The sequence below is a fragment of the Coregonus clupeaformis genome, chromosome 12 (assembly GCF_020615455.1).
Source record: "Coregonus clupeaformis isolate EN_2021a chromosome 12, ASM2061545v1, whole genome shotgun sequence".
Taxonomy (NCBI): Eukaryota; Metazoa; Chordata; class Actinopteri; order Salmoniformes; family Salmonidae; genus Coregonus; species Coregonus clupeaformis.
The window spans coordinates 38646033-38668626 of record NC_059203.1 but is presented as its reverse complement, the minus strand read 5'-3'; the positions used below and the strand labels follow the sequence as shown (position 1 = coordinate 38668626).

General features: G+C 40.2%; 1 protein-coding gene across 2 annotated transcripts in view; it reads left to right on the top strand.

Annotated features, from left to right (window-relative positions):
- The first annotated feature begins 9683 nt into the window (after positions 1-9683).
- LOC121577607 (receptor tyrosine-protein kinase erbB-3-like) overlaps positions 9684-22594 on the top strand; it is a 37842-nt gene continuing 24931 nt past the window's right edge. For both annotated transcript variants that reach the window (XM_041891343.2, XM_041891342.2), the window contains exons 1-2: positions 9684-10120; positions 21458-21612. In XM_041891343.2, coding sequence (XP_041747277.2) covers positions 10042-10120; positions 21458-21612 — 234 coding nt within the window. In that variant the 5' untranslated portion in view covers positions 9684-10041. The remainder of the gene's footprint in view (positions 10121-21457; positions 21613-22594) is intronic.

The following is a 22594-nucleotide window of genomic DNA, read 5'->3' as shown; positions in this document are numbered from 1 at the left end:
GCTGTCCTTCTAGGCAGAGTTGCAAAGAAAAACCCATATCTCAGACTGCCCATCTTAATCTTTTATTTTTATTGGCCAATCTGAGATATGGCTTTTTCTTTGCAACTCTGCCTAGGTCAGCATCCCGGAGTCGCCTCTTCACTGTTGACATTGAGACTAGTGTTTTGCGGGTATTATTTAATGAAGTTGCCAGTTGAGGACCTGTGAGGCGTCTGTTTCTCAAACTAGACACTAATGTATTTGTCCTCTTGCTCAGTTGTGCACCGGGGCCTCCCACTCCTCTTTCTATTCTGGTTAGAGCCAGTTTGCGCTGTTCTGTGAAGGGAGTAGTACACAGTGTTGTACGAGATCTTCAGTTTCTTGGCAATTTCTCGCATGGAATAGCCTTCATTTCTCAGAACAAGAATAGACTGACGAGTTTCAGAAGAAAGTTATTTGTTTCTGGCCTGTAATCAAACCCACAATTGCTGATGCTCCAGATACTCAACTAGTCTCCAGAAGGCCAGTTTTATTGCTTCTTTAATCAGCACAACAGTTTCCAGCTGTGCTAACATAATTGCAAAAGGGTTTTCTAATGATCAATTAGCCTTTTAAAATTATAAACTTGGATTAGCAAACACAACGTGTCATTGGAACACAGGACTGATGGTTGCTGATAATGGGCCTCTGTACGCCTATCTAGATATTCCATAAAAAATCAGCAGTTTCCAGCTACAATAGCCATTTACAACATTAACAATGTCTACACTGTATTTCTGATCAATTTTATGTTATTTTAATGGACAAAAAAATGGCTTTTCTTTCTAAAGCAAGGACATTTCTAAGTGACCCCAAACTTTTGAACGGTAGTGTACCTACTTATTAACAAAATTTAAGGATGTTTCTTTTAAAATTATTCATAAATATTATCCTGCCAACCACTATATGACGAAGTTTAAGAAAAACATAAATTCAAATTGTACCTTTTGTAATGACCACCCAGAAACGGTGTTGCATCTTTTTTGGCATTATATTCATGTAAGGAATCTTTCAGTAGATTTATAATTGAACACATTTATGAAGATTTTACACTATTATGGAGAGATGTACTGCTTGGATTCTGGGGTGGCAGGTAGCTTAGTGGTTAAGAGCGTTGTTCATGCAGGAACCAATGGGACGCTCGATGCAGGTATGCCCATATGCATGAACTGCAGGCCCAATCACACACTATTACTTTAAAGTTCCTTCTCAGCAACCTCTGGAATATAGTAGGCTTACTGGTATACCATTTTGATAACATGTCCCTGTCGTCAAACCAGCTAAGATAAGTTTGGCTGCCACCATTTCCTTGACCTCATCAGTGTCTCATCTGTTTAGTGTAAAATGAAGAGGTGTTGCTGTATAGATGGGGGATGAGGTTACATTAGGAGTCTATTAACGATAAGCGGTGACCTTATGGTATCATAAGAGACCTTTTGGAATGACAGTGGGGGTGGGGGGGGGGAGTCTTCCTACCAGGGTCTTGGATCCTCACCAATTTTGATCGGGAGGATAAGTACAAAAATAATGTGTCAATTGAAAGGGAATGTGTGCCCATAGTCGCGGGAAGTAGGGGTGCTGAGGGTGCTGCAGCACCCCCTGAAAAATAATTATACAAAAACAATTATAATACAAAACAAATATATCATTTAAAAATATTTTTTCACAAAAGTTGTGCTCTGGGCCTTTACTAGTATTAATGGACCAATATCTGTAGTGCAGGCCCAATTTTTTTTCAGCATCTCCACTTCGACAAAGAAGGTAGTTGTATAATTGAGAACAGTACCTTGCAGGATTCAATAGTTGGAATTGTTTCCCTATCCCTTTCTCTGTGATTGTCATTCTAATAGAATACAGAAAGAACAAAACCCTGTCCTCAAACATTTACATCAAAAGGTGCAAAGTTATGGACAAGACACAAAACATCCACATCAAATTAAATATTTTTCTTGAACAAATAACATGCAGTATTCATTTACCATCCTTACAAAACATTTAATGTAAATTTACATTATTGTACATAGGCTGGTCATCTAGTAACTGCATCATTACATTTACGTCACTTATCCAGAGCGACTTGCAGGAGCAATTAGGATTAAGTGCCTTGCTCAAGGGCACATCAACAGATTTTTCACCTAGTCGGCTCGGGGATTAGAACCAGTGACCTTTCGGTTACTGGCACAACGCTCTTAACCACTAAGCTACCTGCTGTTCCTCATGAAGATAAACAATGCACAATACATGAATTGAGTACATTGAGACATCAAGTGGTTAGTGATGTGATGATGTGTATCAGTTGGTAGTGCATGGCGCTTGAAATGCTAGGGTTGTTGGTTCGATTCCCACGGGGGACCAGTACGAAAAAGTATGAAAATGAATGCACTCACTACTGTAAGTTGCTCTGGATAAGAGCAGCTACTAAAATGGAAAAGGAATGAATAGCTCATTTCAGTTTTCACATAGAAATAAGTTGCATTTGCAAAGTATTTCAAGAAACTGGAAAACATATATCAAGAAAGTATTTTTATATTCCACAAGTATTATCAGATTAGCTTTTTTGTACAGATAATTATCAGACTTAATTGACAAATGCTGGTAAACACTCGGTGTATGTGGATTTATGCAACAAATAGAACAAAACTTCTCTAATCATGACATCACATGCCAATACCTGGTTGTAATTGGCTGTCTGAAACTTCTTGTCACTGCCTCATTGGCCTGTGTAGTGACATGTGTTGTGCTGTATTTGTTTGACATATAGTGATAGATTTCCATGGGCTCCTAGTAACCAAAACCAGTAGACAATGCCTTCTTTCCTGCCTTCGCTCCCTTGTAATAGGAGAAATCAGTCTGAGATAGGTCTCGTAGTTGCATGCCCTCCCATGCTTCCACTGTGATCAGGTGAATATACAGTACAGTATGGGCATGTGGACTTTATGATTGGTCTCCTCTAACCTGACTAATGGTGCTAGCACTGCATGGCCTAACTGCACTGCTTTCTGTGTAATAGATAGTCACAATAGATAGCTGGATGCTTAGATTCCCAAAAGTTTAAATGCAGCTTCCCTCACACTCAGTGTGTTCTATAAATGGATAAGTAGATGCATCACTGCTGAGTCTCTTTTAGCCAAGTGGTAAAATGTGTGATGTCAGTATTGGAAATTATGTGCAACTGTGATGTCCTGTAGTTAGACAGACACTTATACATGAAGATGTGCACACCTCCCCTCACTAACACAAGCTGCTACTGCCTGCCTGCCTGCCCTAGTTAGGAATCACAAACTGCATCATATTGCTCGTACTTGAGTTCCTTTTGTCTGTGTTGAGTTGGATCAGAGGAAGACATAAGGGTCCAAGTTGATAGCTGAGTGTAATTGAATGTGACTGTTGTTGATGTATTTATTCATGACTGTATCTGTTTATGTGACATGTTCATTTAATATATTTAATTATTTGCACAGTTTGTTACTTATGAATAAGCAGGGTGAAACCATTTCTCTTTGTATTTTTCCTTTTTCAGGAGTTGTATTCTATTTGACATGTCAGATACAGTATGTTGTTAACACCTAAAGCTAATGACAGTATAAATGGAATGCACTGAGAATATTCACTGCATTACTAGAACAATTCCTGACCTCAAACCTCCCTTTGATTGTATTCTGTCAAGACTCATCAACACATCAAACAGTCTGATTTAGCTGCTTGTCCAGATGTAAGGTGTTCTACCACCACTGATCAAATCAGATGAAATCAAAATCAAATGTATTGGTCACATACACATGGTTAGCAGATGTTATTGCGAGTGTAGTGAAATGCTTGTGCTTCTAGTTCCGACAGTGCAGTAATATCGAGCAAGTAATATCTAACAGTTCCACAACATACCAGCAGAACTCAGAGGTTACTGTCTTTTTGGTGAGTGTTGTAATATTTAACACTATTATACCGTATACAAACCAAACAGTCCAGTATTCACATACATACAGCATCTATGTTAATTGTTTATGTTGAATAATTTGAGTTTTATTGCCTTATATTTAGTATTATAAGAAATGTTAATTTCAAATTGTTTCACAGGTCAACCATATGAGGATGTGGATATAATAGATATTTTTTTATATAATCAATCTACAGTTTTTTTATACCTTCTCCTATGAAATGTTTTGTTTTTTGCTCCATAATGCCAAATAAGTCAAGAAGGGTTTTCTGTCCTCTGTGTTCCTTCGGGTTCCTGTGTTTGAAGAGTGTGCTTGGTTCATTTTCGGTAGTTGTTTTCTGGTGTTTGGGGTACATTTTTTGATGTTTTAGACTGTCTGTGAACAAAATGAACATAAATCATGATAATCAACGGGAAAAAATTGTAAATGACTTATTGATGAATGACCAAGTCTCTGGGGTGTCATGGACACCCGACCCTATAAAGCTGTAAAGTGATGTAATAAAACAAAGGAAAAGAAACCCATTTTCTCTATGACCTGTCTCATAGGCTCTGTGTGAACATTATTGAAATGTATCTGACAGATGTGGTGACATTAGATTAAACTAAAGTAGATTACATACAATCAACAATCAGAGCATTGTTGACTATAGCCCTCTATCTGCACTGGTTCCCAACTCCGATCCTCCAGTACCCTCAACAGTACACATTGTTATTGTAGCCCTGGACAAGCACAACCGATTCAACTTATCAACTAATCATCAGGCTCTCAATTAGTTGAATCAGGTATGTTCGTCTGGGGAAAACATGTGTGCTGTTGGGGGTACTCGAGGACCGGAGATGGGATCCACTAATATGGAGTGCTCCATCACATCTTGCCTAGAGCCAGGACATAATCATATTAAGTAATTTCTGTAATATACCTGTGCATGTTTTCATGTTGCCCAGACGAGGTCAGTCTTCACCAGCACACATCTCGCACTGACGAACGCATTACAAAAATGTTATTGCCATTTGCCTATGAAATGTTTCATTGCCTGGCCTAACGTGGAGGCATCTTTTGTCTAGCTGAATGAAGATATTGTAAAACAACCCCTACATGCTTGCTTTTAACTGTCTATCTTTGTTTATTGTATTTGACCCCATACCTCACTGTTAACCAAGATGAAACAAGGTCCTTTTCGAAATGATAAGATCTTTGAGAAGAACTTCCTGATAGAACCTCTGGCTATAGTGAGATATTTACTATTTGTTTTTGCATATTGCATAACAACAGTAGGTCTATGCATATGGCAATGGCACAAATAGGAACATTTTGGGGTGTTTTGGGGGGGGGGGGTTCTACTAAGCTAACATATGGAATTGTTTCAAGATGATAATAATAAATAATAATAATAAGATGATCATAACATGGATCATTTAGCTATTTGATTTGGAATTTTAGGACCCCTTTACGTATCAAAAATATTTATAGAAAAATGATTTGATAAAATATTGAATGAAATATTATAGCCCATAGAAACGCATTGAATAACACATTCATAAATAGCAAAAAACACAGTCAAAAAATAAATCATAAGGAATAAGGTTTTGAAGTGTCTGCCCTACAGTGCCTTCGGAAAGTATTCAGACCCCTTGACTTTTTCCACATTTTAATACGTTACAGCCGTATTCTAAAATTTATTAAATCGTTTTTCCCCTCATCAATCTACACACAATATCCCATAATGACAAAGCAAAAACAGGTTTTTATAAATTTCTGCTAATTCATAATAAATAAATAAAAAAAATTATCACATTTACATAAGTATTCAGACCCTTTACTCAGTACTTTGTTGAAGCACCTTTAGCAGCGACTAGAGCCTTGAGTCTTCTTGGGTATGACGCTACAAGCTTAGCACACCTGTATTTGGGGAGTTTCTCCCATTCTTCTCTGCAGATCCTCTCAAGCTCGGTCAGGTTGGATGGGGAGTGTTGCTGCACAGCTATTTTTCAGGTCTCTTCAGAGATAATCGATCGGGTTCAAGTCCGGGCTCTGGCTGGGCCACTCAAGGACATTCAGAGACTTGTCCCGAAGCCACTCCTGCATTGTCTTGGCTGTGTGCGTAGGGTCGTTGTCCTGTTGGAAGGTGAACCTTCGCCCCAATCTGAGGTCCTGAGCACTCTGGAGCAGGTTTTCATCAAGGATCTCTCTATTCTTTGCTCTGTTCATCTTTGCCTCGATCCTGACTAGTCTCCCAGTCCCTGCCGCTGAAAAACATCCCCACAGCATGATGCTGCCACCACCATGCTTCACTGTAGGGATGGTGCCAGGTTTCCTCCAGACGTGACGCTTGGCATTCGGCCAAAGACTTCAATCTTGGTTTCATCAGACCAGATAATCTTGTTTCTCATGGTCTGAGAGTCTTTATGTGCTTTTTGGCAAACTCCAAGCGGGCTGTCATGTGCCTTTTACTGAGGAGTGGTTTCCGTCTGGCACTCTACCATAAAGGCCTACAGTGAGGGAAAAAAGTACCACAAAGGGACGATGGACGGGGCCATGTACCGTCAAATCTTGGGTGAGAACCTCCTTCCCTCAGCCAGGGCATTGAAAATGGGTCGTGGATGGGTATTCCAGCATGACAATGACCCAAAACACATGGCCAAGGCAACAAAGGAGTGGCTCAAGAAGAAGCACATTAAGGTCCTGGAGTGGCCTAGCCAGTATCCAGACCTTAATCCCATAGAAAATCTGTGGAGGGAGCTGAAGGTTCGAGTTGCCAAACGTCAGCCTCGAAACCTTAATGACTTGGAGAAGATCTGCAAAGAGGAGTGGAACTCTTTGCAGATCTGTGTGCAAACCTGGTGGCCAACTACAAGAAACATCTGACCTCTGTGATTACCAACAAGGGTTTTACCACCAAGTACTAAACATGTTTTGCAGAGGGGTCAAATACTTATTTCCCTCATTAAAATGCAAATCAATTTATAACATTTTTGACATGCGTTTTTCTGGATTTTTTTGTTGTTATTCTGTCTCTCACTGTTCAAATAAACCTACCATTAAAATTATAGACTGATCATGTCTTTGTCAGTGGGCAAACGTACAAAATCAGCAGGGGATCAAATATTTTTTTCCCTCACTGTAATTGGTGGAGTGCTGCAGAGATGGTTGTCCTTCTGGAAAGTTATCCCATCTCCACAGAGGAACTCTAGAGCTCTGTCAGAGTGACCATTGGGTTCTTGGTCACCTCCCTGACCAAGACCCTTCTCCCCCGATTCTCTAGGAAGAGTCTTGGTGGTTCCAAACTTCTTCCATTAAAGAATGATGGAGGGCACTGTGTTGTTGGGGACCTTCAATGCTACAGAATTTATTTGGTACCCTTCCCCAGATCTGTGCCTCGACACAATCCTGTCTCTGAGCTCTACGGACAATTCCTTCGACCTCATGGCTTGGTTTTTGCTGTGACATGCACTGTCAACATTTTATAGACAGTTGTGTGCCTTTCCAAATCATGTCCAATCAATTGAATTTACCACAGGTGGACTCCAATAAAGTTGTAGAAACATCTCAAGGATGATCAATGGAAACAGGATGCACCTGAGCTCAATTTCGAGTCCCATAGCAAAGGGTCTGAATACTTATGTAAATAAGGTATTTCTGTTTTCTATTTTTAATAAATGTGGTAACATTTCTAAAAGCCTCTTTTCGCTTCGTCATTATGGGGTATTGTGTGTAGATTGCTGAGGATTTGTATTTATTTTAGAATAAGGCTGTAATGCAACAAAATCTTGAAAAAGTAAAGGGGTCTGAATACTTTCCGAAGGCACTGTATATCTAGGAGATTTTTTTTATTTATTTTTTACACATATTTAACCCCTTATTTTTGTTGGCACAAAACTACATCCATACTTCCATTCATTTGTATGGGTTACCTTCAGATAAGTCCTGAGACGCTTGTGGGGGTAATAGAGCAAAATGGAGAACACCATGAAGTTCGTGAGAGTCTAATCTTTCCATACAGTGGTCATTAGTTCGTAGCCCAAAACGTTCGGACACTACAGACATTTTCGTAAGAAGACTGATTTTCGGGATGTCTCCTGGTCTGACAAACAGCTGTAGCTCTGTCACTTTCCATGGCAGATGCGTAAGGGCAACATAGGCCTCTGTAGCCTCTGGTCCTCTGTAGCTCAGCTGGTAGAGCACGGCGCTTGTAACGCCAAGGTAGTGGGTTCGATCCCCGGGACCCCCCATACACAAAAAAAAAATGTATGCACGCATGACTGTAAGTCGCTTTGGATAAAAGCGTCTGCTAAATGGCATATTATATTATTATTATATAGGCGGATGTGAGACACAGCCCAATTTCTCTAGCTTAAACTGATTGATTTTGATGGGGATTTTTGTATTATGTTCATTAGATTGACACATGGGTGCGTCAATAGACTCAGTCTGTTCAATCACTGACAAACACACACAGAGACTGGAGTTACAGGCAAAGCCAGTTTCAAGAGAGCAGTTAAGCTGGCTCATCCACTCAGACAGACATGTCTGTCTGTCTCTCTCTGTGTGTGTGTGTGTGTGTGTGTGTGTGTGTGTGTGTGTGTGTGTGAAAGAGTATGTGAAATAGTGAGAAGTCTAAATAAATGTACAATTGAACTATGCTGAATCATTGTTTAATCAATAACCACCATGATGACGGTATAACGATTATATTCATATGCAGTTCCACTACTAGGATAACATCATCAGTTCATCACTGTCCATCAAAGAAAACCAACATTGAAATAGTTGAATTAATTTGATGTACTTTCACGCTGAGAAAAACTGTGTTTCAGTGACACACACGAGAGAATGCAAGAATGTTTGCCCCCTCTGTACACGCGCTTGTAGGGGTTGAGAAGTAAATTTGACCCGTGGACAATGCTGTCATTCTGATAGCTCTGGTCCAGCCCCCTTCAAAGAAAGAGTGATTAACCAGTCCACGATACCTAGGTACAATACCGCCCTTCATGGAGAACGGCGGGGCTTGTCAGCAATGTAACTCTCAACAAGCAGCCATTTATCAATGGTGGACTTACATTAGCCCTGCGATAAGCCAGGAAGCCCAAACGATGCTAAGTCAATTGTGTGTAGTGTGGTTCATCATAATTAACTGGTAGGGCTACAAGAATGTCTACAAGTTATTTCTTCAAATACTTTAAATATAGAATTATGGAGGGATATCCAAAAGATATAACAGAAATCAGAAAGATGATACGAAAATTATCTGTATTTTTCAAATTGACATTACCAATACGGCTAATATAGGCGAATTTAAAAAAACATGATGAATAGGGAGCTTTATTTACTCACAAAGATGGTTCAATAATAATCAATTCGGGACAATTCGATACAAAGTGATTTTCGTATCAGGTTAGGAGAGCATTTTCGCTAACCCTAACCATTTTCCTAACCCTAACCTCAGTCTCCTAACCTGCTATGTTAATTATCCTTACCTGCTGCGTAAGTTCTCCTAACCTGCTACGAAACAGTCACTTCGTTATCGAAGTGGAGTGAATAGTTTTCCCCTAATCAATTAGTGCCAAGTACTACTTTGTAGACTTTACGCAGACAGTTGTGGAGTAGCCTACAGACGGCGCATTTGTCTCTGGTTGGTTCAACGACAGTATCTTGTCCAATCAGTGACTACTACGAATATTTTACACATTAGAGAGGTTGAAAGATTGTAAACTCTGTGCCAAACCGATTTACACTTACCCTGTCCATAGCCTATATTTTTGTCAATAGGCCTATGAGTAGGCTTTTTACGTTTCGTTTTTCTGTAAATTAAAGGAATGTATTAATCAATTCGACTCTGCAAAGAAAACGTTCAAGATTGAGGACTCTTCAGTCCAAATGTGTTTACTTTACCTGTTCTCTTTGAGATACTGTACATAGCAGGGGATACATTCGAAGACTTAACCTGGAGAGCACTCTTCTTGACATTTTTACATTTCAATGATTTCTTCGACTAACAATTCATGAGCAGGGGGAAACCGTCGAGGGTAGTCGATATTGTACATCTCTCCCAGCTCGTAATGTTTGATAAATTGTGTCTACTGTCGGAATGAGGGGACTCCGGGAGATGCTCTCGCTGTGCGTCGCGCTACCATGGCTCCAGTTCACCTGCGCTCAAACCCAAGAAGGTAGGTTTCGTGCCTGTATTGCACTCGCCGTCAAATTGATTAGACTTTCTCTCAAATGATTTCCTATTCCCCCGATAGTGCCCACATTTCTGTTTAGAAAAACGTATTGTGAAAATGAGGATTCATTTGGGAATTGGCCCCAACGTTTCTCATTCTGTGGGATACCTCATTTACGCCCCAAGAAAGTTGCCTATTACTTTGTCAATAATCCCAATGTGTTTTGTGTTTTTTTAGGAGGGACCAATCCCACAGTGTTGTGTACATAAGATAGTCAATATGCCATCACTTGTCCTCACCTAAATCGGTGCTGTCAATCTGACCCTAGAGACAAAACCAGTTTCATACAGTCAGCCGACTTTCAAAATAGTGTGCTTGAATGTCAATGTCAATTGTGTCTGTGTTTATTTTGTGTGTTATCGCTTGTCATGCAAGTTGTTAAGGAAAAGCAACTCATCCCTAGAAACGTATCAGAAAAATATGTTTCTATGTTTCTTTTCTGTTCTTCTGTCTCTTTCTCACTTTGCACCTCAAACAAGTGTTCTTGGAAAATACTTTCAAATCTGTGCAGTGTATTCACCTGGTATTCACAGTGAGTCAGGTGTGAGTGTGTATAGCCTCCATGTTAGAGTGAGGTGTTGTGATTTGAATCACAAACAACCGCGAACACTGGCTGAACTTTGCCTCTGTACTTATGTCATCCGGCTGTAGGTAAATAAGGTGGTGCAGTGCAGGAGGAAAACAATGTAAACAACAGGTCAGGACGCAGGTGATCCCCATCAGGTGACAGTCAGACTGAGCCTTTGGCATCAGTGGAGGATAATAGGCTGAAGTAAATAGACTCATACTGTACATGTCAGGCAACAGTACAAATATAATTAATGTCGATTTTGATCAGCATCAGATCAATATTTTATTTCCTCTGCAGAGCACACTATACTTATTTCAATGTATTCTCTAGAGATCTATAACTCCTCATCAATATAATATGCCATTTAGCAGACGCTTTTATCCAAAGCGACTTACAGTCATGTGTGCATACATTTTTGTGTATGGGTGGTCCCAGGGATCGAACCCACTACCCTGGCGTTACAAGCGCCATGCTCTACCAATTGAGCTACAACAATTCATTAATTGCTGGTAAATGTTGCATGGAGCCATATTTTTTACATGTTAATAAATGGTTTATTACACAATGGACCAGAGTTGAATCAGCATGCACCCCAATTATCAAGCAGTTAAAAGACTCACACTTTATTTACTGAGGGACAACTGCTCCTATATATAACACAGGTTGGCTCCTGTCCTAAAATGTATCAAATCAAATTGAATGAAATATAATTTGATTGATGGACTGGTTGATTAATTGTCCTATATGTGACCAGGGGCACTGGTCAAGCAGTGCTTTGTTGTCTTAGCCGTCGGGGATATGGCACAGAGCTCAAGATTACAAGGCACTGTGTGCCATAAACTCATATCAGGGTTCAGAGATAACGATAACTGCCATGTCATAAAAATATACCAATTACAACACGTTCTCAGGCATCTCTGAAGCTTGGATTTTCCTCAATCTCTTCAAGCTTGTTTTTCTATCACCTGGAACTGTGTGTGTATGCGTATGTGTGTCTGTGTGCACGTATGTGTGTTTGTCTGTGTATGTGTGTGTTGAGGTTGGACATTCCTGGCATGACTATTCTAATGCTCAGATGTTTGTGACTGGAGCATATTTATCTGCATCATTTCATTCTTGATACGTGACACATGTTGTTTTCAATGATTGATAATTGAGTGATTTCTGTTAAAGATGAATAATGTCACACCTTAATTGAATAATGATGCACACCCTTGTAGGATGTGTATTATTTTTGGTTCATAAAAAACAACCCATTTACCAGATCAGGTTTTATACTGCAGATGTTGGTGTCAGGCCTGTGAAATAGAGAGGTAGGAAAGCTGGGTTATTTTCTGTGATGGGGGAATAACCGAGACAGTTACACAGGATATTATTTTTGACGATATATCGCAATATTATTGTTTACGTTATTGTGATATTATTTTAGTGCTAGTCAGCTGTACCTGCGCCATAACTCCTGTATTTTTCCTTCTATAGTGTGTTCTCCATCTTTTAAAATGGTGAGCCAATATGTTTTCATCACTTTTCCATGACTGATCAAAACTCGTTTCCTCATGGGTGTCTGTTGTCCCTCTGCATCAGACATATGGGTAGCAATTTCAGTATCGAATTGCAATACATATAGAATCGTGAGATTCGTGAGAATCACAATACAAATAAAATCGGCACCTAAGTATCTTGATAATATCGTTTTGTGAGGTCCCTGGCAATTCTCAGCTGTAGTTATTTTCACATATTGACCACTGTAGAGGAACAGCATAAACCAGTGACTCTGTGTTGAACAAAGAAAATTGAGTCAATCACTTTTTCTGATTTCAGTGGTTCCAATATGTATTCATAGCTTTGATTTAATGTCCTTGTTTGTAATTGCACAAGAACTACCCACACAAAACAATTTGTGCCTCACAGGTAATCCTCTCAGTGTTTACTGCTTCACTAGAGTGACACCTGTTCTAATTTACGGATGCGTCACAAAACAGTGTTGTCGCACCTGTTTGTGAGGCATGTACTCTAGCATGTTATTGTGTAACCCCTGGACTTTTCAATGTGAACCTCTCAGTCAATACCAGTGTGCCCTTCGCACCTCAGGAAGTTGTGCCCCTTACAGTGAATATTTACTATTTTAATCTATCACAAATAATACCCTGTGGGAAGAGAACAATAGTACCATTTATTTTCATCACTTTGGTTCAGTTTTCACCAGTATGTGGTACATTTTCACAACTCTTAGTCAATGTAAATAGTCTGGGTGGCCATTTTATTAATTGTTCAGCAGTCTTATAGCTTGGGGATAGAAGCTGTTAAGGAGCCTTTTGGACCTAGACTTGGCGGTGCGGTACCGCTTGCCGTGCGGTAGCAGAGAGAACAGTCTATGACTTGGGTGACTGGAGTCTTTGACAATTATTTGGGCCTTCCTCTGACACCGCCTAGTATATACAGTTGGAGTCGGAAGTTTACATACACCTTAGCCAAATACATTTAAACTCAGTTTTTCACAATTCCTGACATTTAATCCTAGTAAAATGTCCCTGTCTTAGGTCAGTTAGGACCACCACTTTATTTTAAGAATGTGAAATGTCAGAGTAATAGTAGAGAGAATGATTTATTTCAGCTTTTATTTCTTTCATCACATTCCCAGTGGATCAGAAGTTTACGTACACTCAATTAGTATTTGGTAGCATTGCCTTTAAATTGTTTAACTTTGGTCAAACGTTTCGGGTAGCCCTCCACAAGCTTCCCACAATAAGTTGGGTGAATTTTGGCCCATTCCTCCTGACAGAGCTGGTGTAACTGAGTCAGGTTTGTAGGCCTCCTTGCTCGCACACGCTTTTTCAGTTCTGTCCACACATTTTCTATAGGATTGAGGTCAGGGCTTTGTGATGGCCACTCCAATACCTTGACTTTGTTGTCCTTAAGCCATTTTACCACAACTTTGGAAGTATGCTTGGGGTCATTGTCCATTTGGAAGACCCATTTGCGGCCAAGCTTTAACTTCCTGACTGATGTCTTGACATGTTGCTTCAATATATCCACATAATTTTCCTTCCTCATGATGCCATCTATTTTGTGAAGTGCACCAGTCCCTGCTGCAGCAAATTACCACAACTTTGGAAGTATGCTTGGGGTCATTGTCCATTTGGAAGACCCATTTGCGGCCAAGCTTTAACTTCCTGACTGATGTCTTGACATGTTGCTTCAATATATCCACATAATTTTCCTTCCTCATGATGCCATCTATTTTGTGAAGTGCACCAGTCCCTGCTGCAGCAAAGCACCCCCACAGCATGATGCTGCCACCCCCGTGCTTCAAGGTTGGGATGGTGTTCTTCGGCTTGCAAGCCACCCCCTTTTTCCTCCAAGCATAACGATGGTCATTATGGCCAAACAGTTCTATTTTGTTTCATCAGACCAGAGGACATTATTCCAAAAAGTACGATCTTTGTCCCCATGTGCAGTTGCAAACCATAGTCTGGCTTTTTTATGGCGATTTTGGAGCAGTGGCTTCTTCCTTGCTGAGCTGCCTTTCAGGTTATGTCGATATAGGACTCGTTTTACTGTGGATATAGACACTTTTGTACCTGTTTCCTCCAGCATCTTCACAAGGTCCTTTGTTGTTGTTCTGGGATTGATTTGCACTAAAGTACGTTAATCTCTAGGAGACAGAAGGCGTCTCCTTCCTGAGCAGTATGACGGCTGCGTGGTCCCATGGTGTTTATACTTGCGTACTATTGTTTGTACAGATGAACGTGGTACCTTCAGGAGTTTGGAAATTGCTCCCAAGGATGAACCAGACTTGTGGAGGTCTACAATTTACCCCCTTTTTTTCTTTTGATTTTCCCATGATGTCAAGCAAAGAGGCACTGAGTTTGAAGGTAGGCCTTGAAATACATCCACAGGTACACCTCCAATTGACAAATGATGTCAATTAGCCTATCAGAAGCTTCTAAAGCCATGACATCATTTTCTGGAATTTTCCAAGCTGTTTAAAGGCACAGTCAACTTAGTGTATGTAAACTGACCCACTGGAATTGTGATACAGTGAATTATAAGTGAAATAATCTGTCTGTAAACAATTGTTGGAAAAATTACTTGTGTCATGCACGAAGTAGATGTCCTAACCGACTTGCCAAAACTATAGTTTGTGGAGTGGTTGAAAAACAAGTTTTAATGACTCCAACCTAAGTGTATGTAAACTTCCGACTTCAACTGTAGGTCCTGGGTGGTAGGAAGCTTGGCCCTGGTGATGTATTGGGCCGTACGCACTACCCTCTGTAGCGCCTTACGGTCAGGTGCCGAGCAGTTGCCATACCAGGCGGTGATGCAACCGGTCAAGATGCTCTCGATGGTGCAGCTGTATAACTTTTTGAGGATCTGGGGACCCATGCCAAATCTTTTCAGTCTCCTGAGGGTGAAAAGGTGTTGTCGTGCCCTCTTTACGAATGTCTTGGTGTGTTTGGACCATGATAGATCATACAAAATATTTTGCGCTGACAAAATATTTGTTGGTCTGATCTCTGATGTGATTAATAAGGAGCATCCAGACGCTGCACTTTATGAATTTATACAATTTATTATTCCAGTTATTGATAAACATGCACCTGTTAAGAAACTGACTGTTAGAACTGTTAAGGCTCAATGGATTGATGAGGAATTGAAAAACTGTATGGTTGAAAGAGATGGGGCAAAAGGAGTGGCTAATAAGTCTGGCTGCACATCTGACTGGCTGACTTACTGCAAATTGAGAAATGATGTGACTAAACTCAATAAAAAGAAGAAGAAACTGTATTATGAAGCCAAAATCAATGATATAAAGAATGATGGAAAATAAACGTTGGAGTACTTTAAATGAAATTATCAGATGGTTTATTCATCACAAAACCATTTGATGCTGCCAATTATTTTAATGATTACTTAATTGGCAAAGTGGGCAAACTTAGGCAGGAAATGCCAACAACGAACAGTGAGCCATTGTACTCATGTATAAAAAAAGAAATAATGAAAGAAAAGCATTGCAAGTTAGAATTTTGTAAAGTTAGTGTGGGAGAGGTGACAAACCTCCTGGCATTGACAACTTAGATGGAAAGCTACTGAGAATGGTAGCTGACTCTATAGCCACTCCTTTCTGTCATATCTTTAATCTAAGTCTAGAGGAAAGTATTTGTCCTCAGGCCTGGAGGGAAGACAAAGTCATTCCTCTACCCAAGAGTGGTAAAGCAGCCTTTACTGGTTCTAACAGCAGACCTATCAGCTTGCTGCCAGCTCTTAGCAAACTTTTGAAAAAATGGTGTTTGATAAAATACACTGCAATTTCTCTGTAAACAAATTAACAACAGACTTTCAGCATGCTTATAGAGAAGGGCACTCAACATGTACTGCACTGACACAAATGTCTGATGATTGGTTGAAAGAAATTGATAATAATACGATTGTGGGAGCTGTCCTGTTAGATTTCAGTGCAGCCTTTGACATTATTGACCATAACCTGTTGTTGAGAAAACCTATGTGTTATGGCTTTTCAACCTCTGCCATATTGTGGATTCAGAGCTATCTATCTAATAGAACTCAGAGGGTTTTCTTTAGTGGAAGCTTCTCTAATGTCAAAAATGTAAAGTGTGTTGTACTGCAGTACAGCTCTCTACAGTCGTGGTCAAAAGTTTTGAGAATGACACAAGTATTGTTCTTCACAAAGTTCGCTGCTTCAGTGTTATGATATATTTTTGTCAGATGTTACTATGGTATACTGAAGTATAATTACAAGCATTCCATAAGTGTCAAAGGCTTTTATTGACAATTACATTAAGTTTATGCAAAGAGTCAATATTTGCAGTGTTGACCCTTCTTTTTCAAGACCTCTGCAATCCGCCCTGGCATGCTGTCAATGAACTTCTGGGCCACATCCTGACTGATGGCAGCCCATTCTTGCATAATCAATGCTTGCAGTTTGTCAGAATTTGTGAGTTTTTGTTTGTCCACCCGCCTCTTGAGGATCGACCACAAATTCTCAATGGGATTAAGGTCTGGGGAGTTTCCTGGCCATGGACCCAAAATGTCAATGTTTTGTTCCCCGAGCCACTTAGTTATCACTTTTGCCTTATGGCAAGGTGCTCCATAATGCTGGAAAAGGCATTGGTTGTCACCAAACTGTTATTGGATGGTTGGGAGAAGTTGCTCTCGGAGGATGTGTTGGTACCATTCTTTATTCATGGCTGTGTTCTTAGGCAAAATTGTGAGTGAGCCCACTCCCTTGGCTGAGAAGCAACCCCACACATGAATGGTCTCAGGATGCTTTACTGTTGGCATGTTCTCTTCTCCTGCTGACTCCATGTCTTGGTGTGTGATTCTGTGGTGAGTGATTTTGAAGGAGTCAGGCGCAGGAGAGTAAATCACAGAATAAAGGTTTATTCCCAAAACACAGCGGTACGCAGCAATGCGTCAAACACACTGGAAACAACAAGGCACACGGGTGAAATATCCCGGCGATACAAAATACAAAGAGCTCCACCGAGCTAATCTAACCTCCACAATAAACAATCACACACAAAGACAAGGGGGCAGAGGGAACACTTATACAGGTTCTGATGAGGGGATATGAACCAGGTGTGTGTAATAAACAAGACAAAACAAATGGAATGATGAGATGAGGAGCAGCAGTGGCTAGAAGGCCGGTGACGACGAACGCCGAAGCCTGCCAGAACAAGGAGAGGAGGCAGCTTCGGAGGAAGTCGTGACACAACCATATACGCATCAGCAACCACAGCTAATGAAGTCACTGAAACCCTTAACAAAAAGTTGCAGTCTGTTTTGGAATGGGTGGCTAGTAATAAACTGGGCCTGAACATCTCTAAAACTATGAGCATTGTATTTAGTACAAATCATTCCCTAAGTTCTAGACCTCAGCTGAATCTGGTAATGAGACTAAATTACTTGGTTTTACTGTAGATTGTACCAGCACAGAAAAAGTACAAAAATTTATCCACTCACTACTGTAAGTCGCTCTGGATAAGAGCATCTGCTAAATGACTAAAATGTAAAATGTAATTGTAAACTGTCATGGTCAAAACATATAGTAGATGCAATGGTTGTAAAGATGGGGAGAGGTCTGTCCGTAATAAATAGATGCTCTGCTTTTATGACACCACACTCCAAAAAGCAAGTCCTGCAGGCTCTAGTTTTATATTGATTATTGTCCAGTCGTGTGGTCGAGTGCTACAAGGAAAGACGTAGTTAAGCTGCAGCTGGCCCAGAACAGAGTGGCATGTCTTGCTCTTCATTGTAATCAGAGGGCTGATATAAATACTATGCATGCAAGTCTCTCTTGGCTAAGAGTTGAGGAGAGACTGACTACATCACTTCTTCTTTTTATAAGAAACATTAATGTGTTGAAAATTCCAAATTGTTTGCATAGTCAACTTACACACAGCTCTGACACAAACACTTACCCCACCAGACATGCCACCAGGGGTCTTTTCACAGTCCCCAAATCCAGAACAAATTCATGAAAGTGTACAGTATTATATAGAGCCATTATTCCATGGAACTCCCTACCATCTAATATTGCTCAAATGAACAGCAAACCTGGTTTCAAAAAACAGATAAAGCAACACCTCACGGCACAACGCCTTTCCCCTATTTGACCTAGATAGTTTATGTGTACGTATTGATATGTAGGCTACGTGCGCCATTTAAAAATTGATGTAGTTCTGTCCTTGAGCTGTTCTTGTCTATTAATGTTCTGTATTATATCATGTTTCATGTTTTGTGTGGACCCCAGGAAGAGTAGCTGCTGCTTTCGCAACAGCTAATGGGGATCCTAATAAAATACCAAAATACCAAATACCAAACATAAAAAGTGTGATATATACTCAAATGTACTACTATGACGATGACTATTATGTGGTGAAAAATGTCTTCAAACAAAATGAATGCACAATGAAAGGTTTTGAATATAAGACTGGCTGCATTAAAAGTGTTACCAGTTCGAAGTTTTGTACTAAGAGTTTTAAAAATTCAACATATACTTGTGAAAATAGTACCAAAGCAATAAAAAAAACATACATCTCAGTGTGGCATGTGTGTGAATAAGGTATGTGGTAATCTCTTGGTGTCCCGAGGCAAGTTTCTGTTTACCTCCTTTTTTACCTCCTACCACCGTTTCTGTCACTTGATAAAATGTGTTTACCTCCTCCTCCTTTCTTTCTTTTATTTTCTTCCCTTTTCTTTCCACTCCACTTTTTGAGTATGGAAACCTTGGAAACATGAATGAAAAATACAACTAAACCTAATCCAGGACTGAGTAATGTTTCTAACGTGTTAGGTTACTGTCTATGGCAGTACTGTTTTCTAACGTGTTAGGTTACTGTCTATGGCAGTAATGTTTCCAAGCATGTTAGGTTACTGTGTGTGTTTGTGCATGCGTGTGCATGTTTGTATGTGTTTATGTGTGTGGGATTTTTCTGTGAACTCTTCCACCCCTCTCCCTCTCTCTCTGTCTGCGTTCTGCAAATACTGAAAGTATCTCTTTACTGGGGAAACCCACCTACTCAGCCCAATCAGATTCTTCACTTCTCCAGCAACAATATTTGAACATGCATGTAGCTCTGCCTGTCTGTGTGTTTGTGTGTGTGTTAATGTCAATTTTTGTGATGGAACATTTTGTGGAAGTATGTGTGTTATTTTTCATCTGATGACCTGGGATACATGGATTCTTAATTTCTTTGTGTTCAATTATTGCGCTTGCATACACATTAGTGTTTGTGTGGTGATTGTATACTTTCGTGATTGTGTTTGCCTGGGTGTACATGTGCAGGTGCACAGGACTATTTCTCAACAGGTAATTGAACTGGTTGAGTGTCAACAGCTTTAAGCCATCCACTGATAGCAGTGACCCACCTCAGGCTTCTCCCAGTGCTTAACCTAGGTGGGGTAGTGATAACATGGTTCTCATTGGGAAATGTACACATAAGAACATAATTACAATCTAAGTTTCCAATGACCAAATGTGTCTACACTGCACAAAGTCCATGGTCCAATTTGAGCTAAACAGAACTCATACAGTACACTGTGCTTGACTGACACTCATGTTGTAACTTGTACACCTTGGATCTAGTTAGTGATTCGTTATATAAGAATTTCTGATCCTTGTTTATTACATGTTTATTACTCTCACACATCCTCACAATGGCAGGTTGCACATGTATGCAAATGCTGGGCTATAGCAAAAATGGGCATCCCTGTGGGTGTCCAGGACCAGGATAGAAGGGCACTGGTCTAATGTAGCACGCTGCTAAGTTAGTGTTCAGGAATGTCCCTTGACCCTCTGACAAGGTAGAGTCAGTGTGGACTGTCTGGCTCTGTGTGAGTTTACATTCCTCCAGACTAAAGTCAGCACCTGTGACCCTTTCTCTCTCTCTCTCTCTCTCTCTCTCTCTCTCTCTCTCTCTCTCTCTCTCTCTCTCTCTCTCTCTCTCTCTCTCTCTCTCTCTCTCTCTCTCTCTCTCTCTCTCTCTCTCTCTCTCTCTCTCTCTCTCTCTCTCTCTCTCTCTCTCTCTCTCACATCTATTCACAGGGAAATATTGTGATGAACCTTAAGACACTTTGGCAATGGCATTCCCCCTATCATTTCCCTCTGAACCTAACACTATTTGAACCCTCGTCCTTCGTCTCTCTCTCTCTCTCTCTCTCTCTCTCTCTCTCTCTCTCTCTCTCTCTCTCTCTCTCTCTCTCTCTCTCTCTCTCTCTCTCTCTCTCTCTCTCTCTCTCTCTCTCTCTCTCTCTTTCTCTCTCTCTCTCCTTCACAAACACAATAAAGTGTCTGCTATCTCTGCTTTATGATGTCTGGGCCTGCTCACTGGACTGTTATCCCACACTATGCTACTCTCTCCAGAATCACCTGCTAGCTTTTACTGATTGCTATTCCCTGTGTGAAGCGAATTAACTAGGACATGTTAACACGCTCTTTGCTCATGTCTGTGTGACTCCTCACAGTCTCCAGATTTAATGCTGAACAGTTATTTCAGATCATTGTGAGAGCACAGGAACACAGCACATAGACAAGATGTAAGAAGAGCACATGAACTAGACAACATGGTCTATTTACAGTACCTCTAGTTAGTTAATGTTCAATGTCCCATCAAATCCAACACAGTATATCTTGTTGTTAGCGACATATCTATCTGTGAATCTGTGAATAAATAACCTATTGATATATACAGAAAAATATTAATAGAACAGCAACTACAATTAAAAAACACACACACGTTATTATCTAGAGTTAGCCTCTCTTCCTTCCTCTCTCCCTCTTTCACTTTTTCTCTCTTTCTCTTTGGACATCTTGCTTAGATTTGATTAGCAAAACAGTCTCAGTTCCAATGACATTGAAAGGGGAAAAGGACTGGACTCCTACAGTCCACAATAAACAAGGCCTAGTGTCTTCCCCAGAGACAGTCAGTCACCGTATTGAATGTAGCGCTGGCCTAAAGGGAATGAGAAATGAGCGTGAACAAACAACTTATTATTCTTAGCACTAACATGTATTATTATGTATTAGTCATAGTCAGAGTTTGAATTTAAGTTGTGAGCTGATGTGTTACATCAAAACTACACAAAATGCGTCAGTACTTACAACAACAACAACAACAACATAGGCTAGAGTTTTTAAGTGAAATCCTTAAAACTGAAGAACTGTCTTTTGCCCTTCTTTCCCCCAGTGATATGCTCCGGCACCCAAAATGCGCTGAGCGTGACAGGAAGTTCACAGATGCAGTACACACTAATGAAGGAGATGTACAGTGGCTGTGAGATCGTCATGGGTAACCTGGAGATCACCATGATGGAACACTGGAGGGACTTCACCTTTCTACAGGTGAGGGAATGAACAGGTGGATGAATGGCAACAGGTGTGTGTGTGTGGTCTTGCATCAGGAGTATGTATAATCTACTCTAGTCAATAGAAGTCTATATATAGTGCCAACAATAAACACACAATCAGACATGTCAGGCCACACTTCCCTCTTGGGCACAGAGAACAACAACAGAGCTTTTATCAGTGTGTGTCTCCTGTGGATGATGTTACTTTCTCCTGTACACAATGAGTCCTCTTACATTCCCCTGTGAAACATTTATCAATGTGGCGCGGCCATGGTAACTTATCACAAAGGCATGAAAACCAGTTAGTTATCCGTATACAGAGCCATATACTGTATATGACTCTGCCAGTAACTAGTTTAACTGTCATGGTACAGGTGTAGGATCTTAATTTGAGCCAGTTTGCTACAGCAGCAAAATAATCCTGCAGCAACAGGAATGTGAATTATTATGTGGATTATAATTAATGGAATTTCTTTTGTAGGGGTTGATACATTTTTTGTAAGGGAAAATCTAGTCTTAAATTTCAAAGTGGAAATAACAAACTTCAGAAGCCTTTTTAAACCTCAAATACACTACAAGTTTTACATTTCCTGCATTTCAGGAAAGTTCTCCTGCAACAGGGTGATCAAATTAAGATCATACATCTGTACTGTAGTTAGCTAATGTTATGGCTGTCATGGTAATAATTGATGAGTGAGAGAATAAGAGGGCTGTTGAGATGTTATAGTCAAAGTTATTGAATCTTAGTATTTACAGTAAATACTCTTGAACTTAGAATTAAGGTGTCATGCTACCGTACATGATCCGCTACATAAATGTTCTTTACTCCGCATACTAGAGGGCTACTTAGGCGCAGGCTTTTGTCCCAGCCCAGTTCTAACACACCTGATTCAGCAAATCAAGGTCTTGATGTGTAGTTGATTACAGTTTTTTTCAATTGCTAAAACACAATTTCTGAAACCTTGCTCCATTTCCTG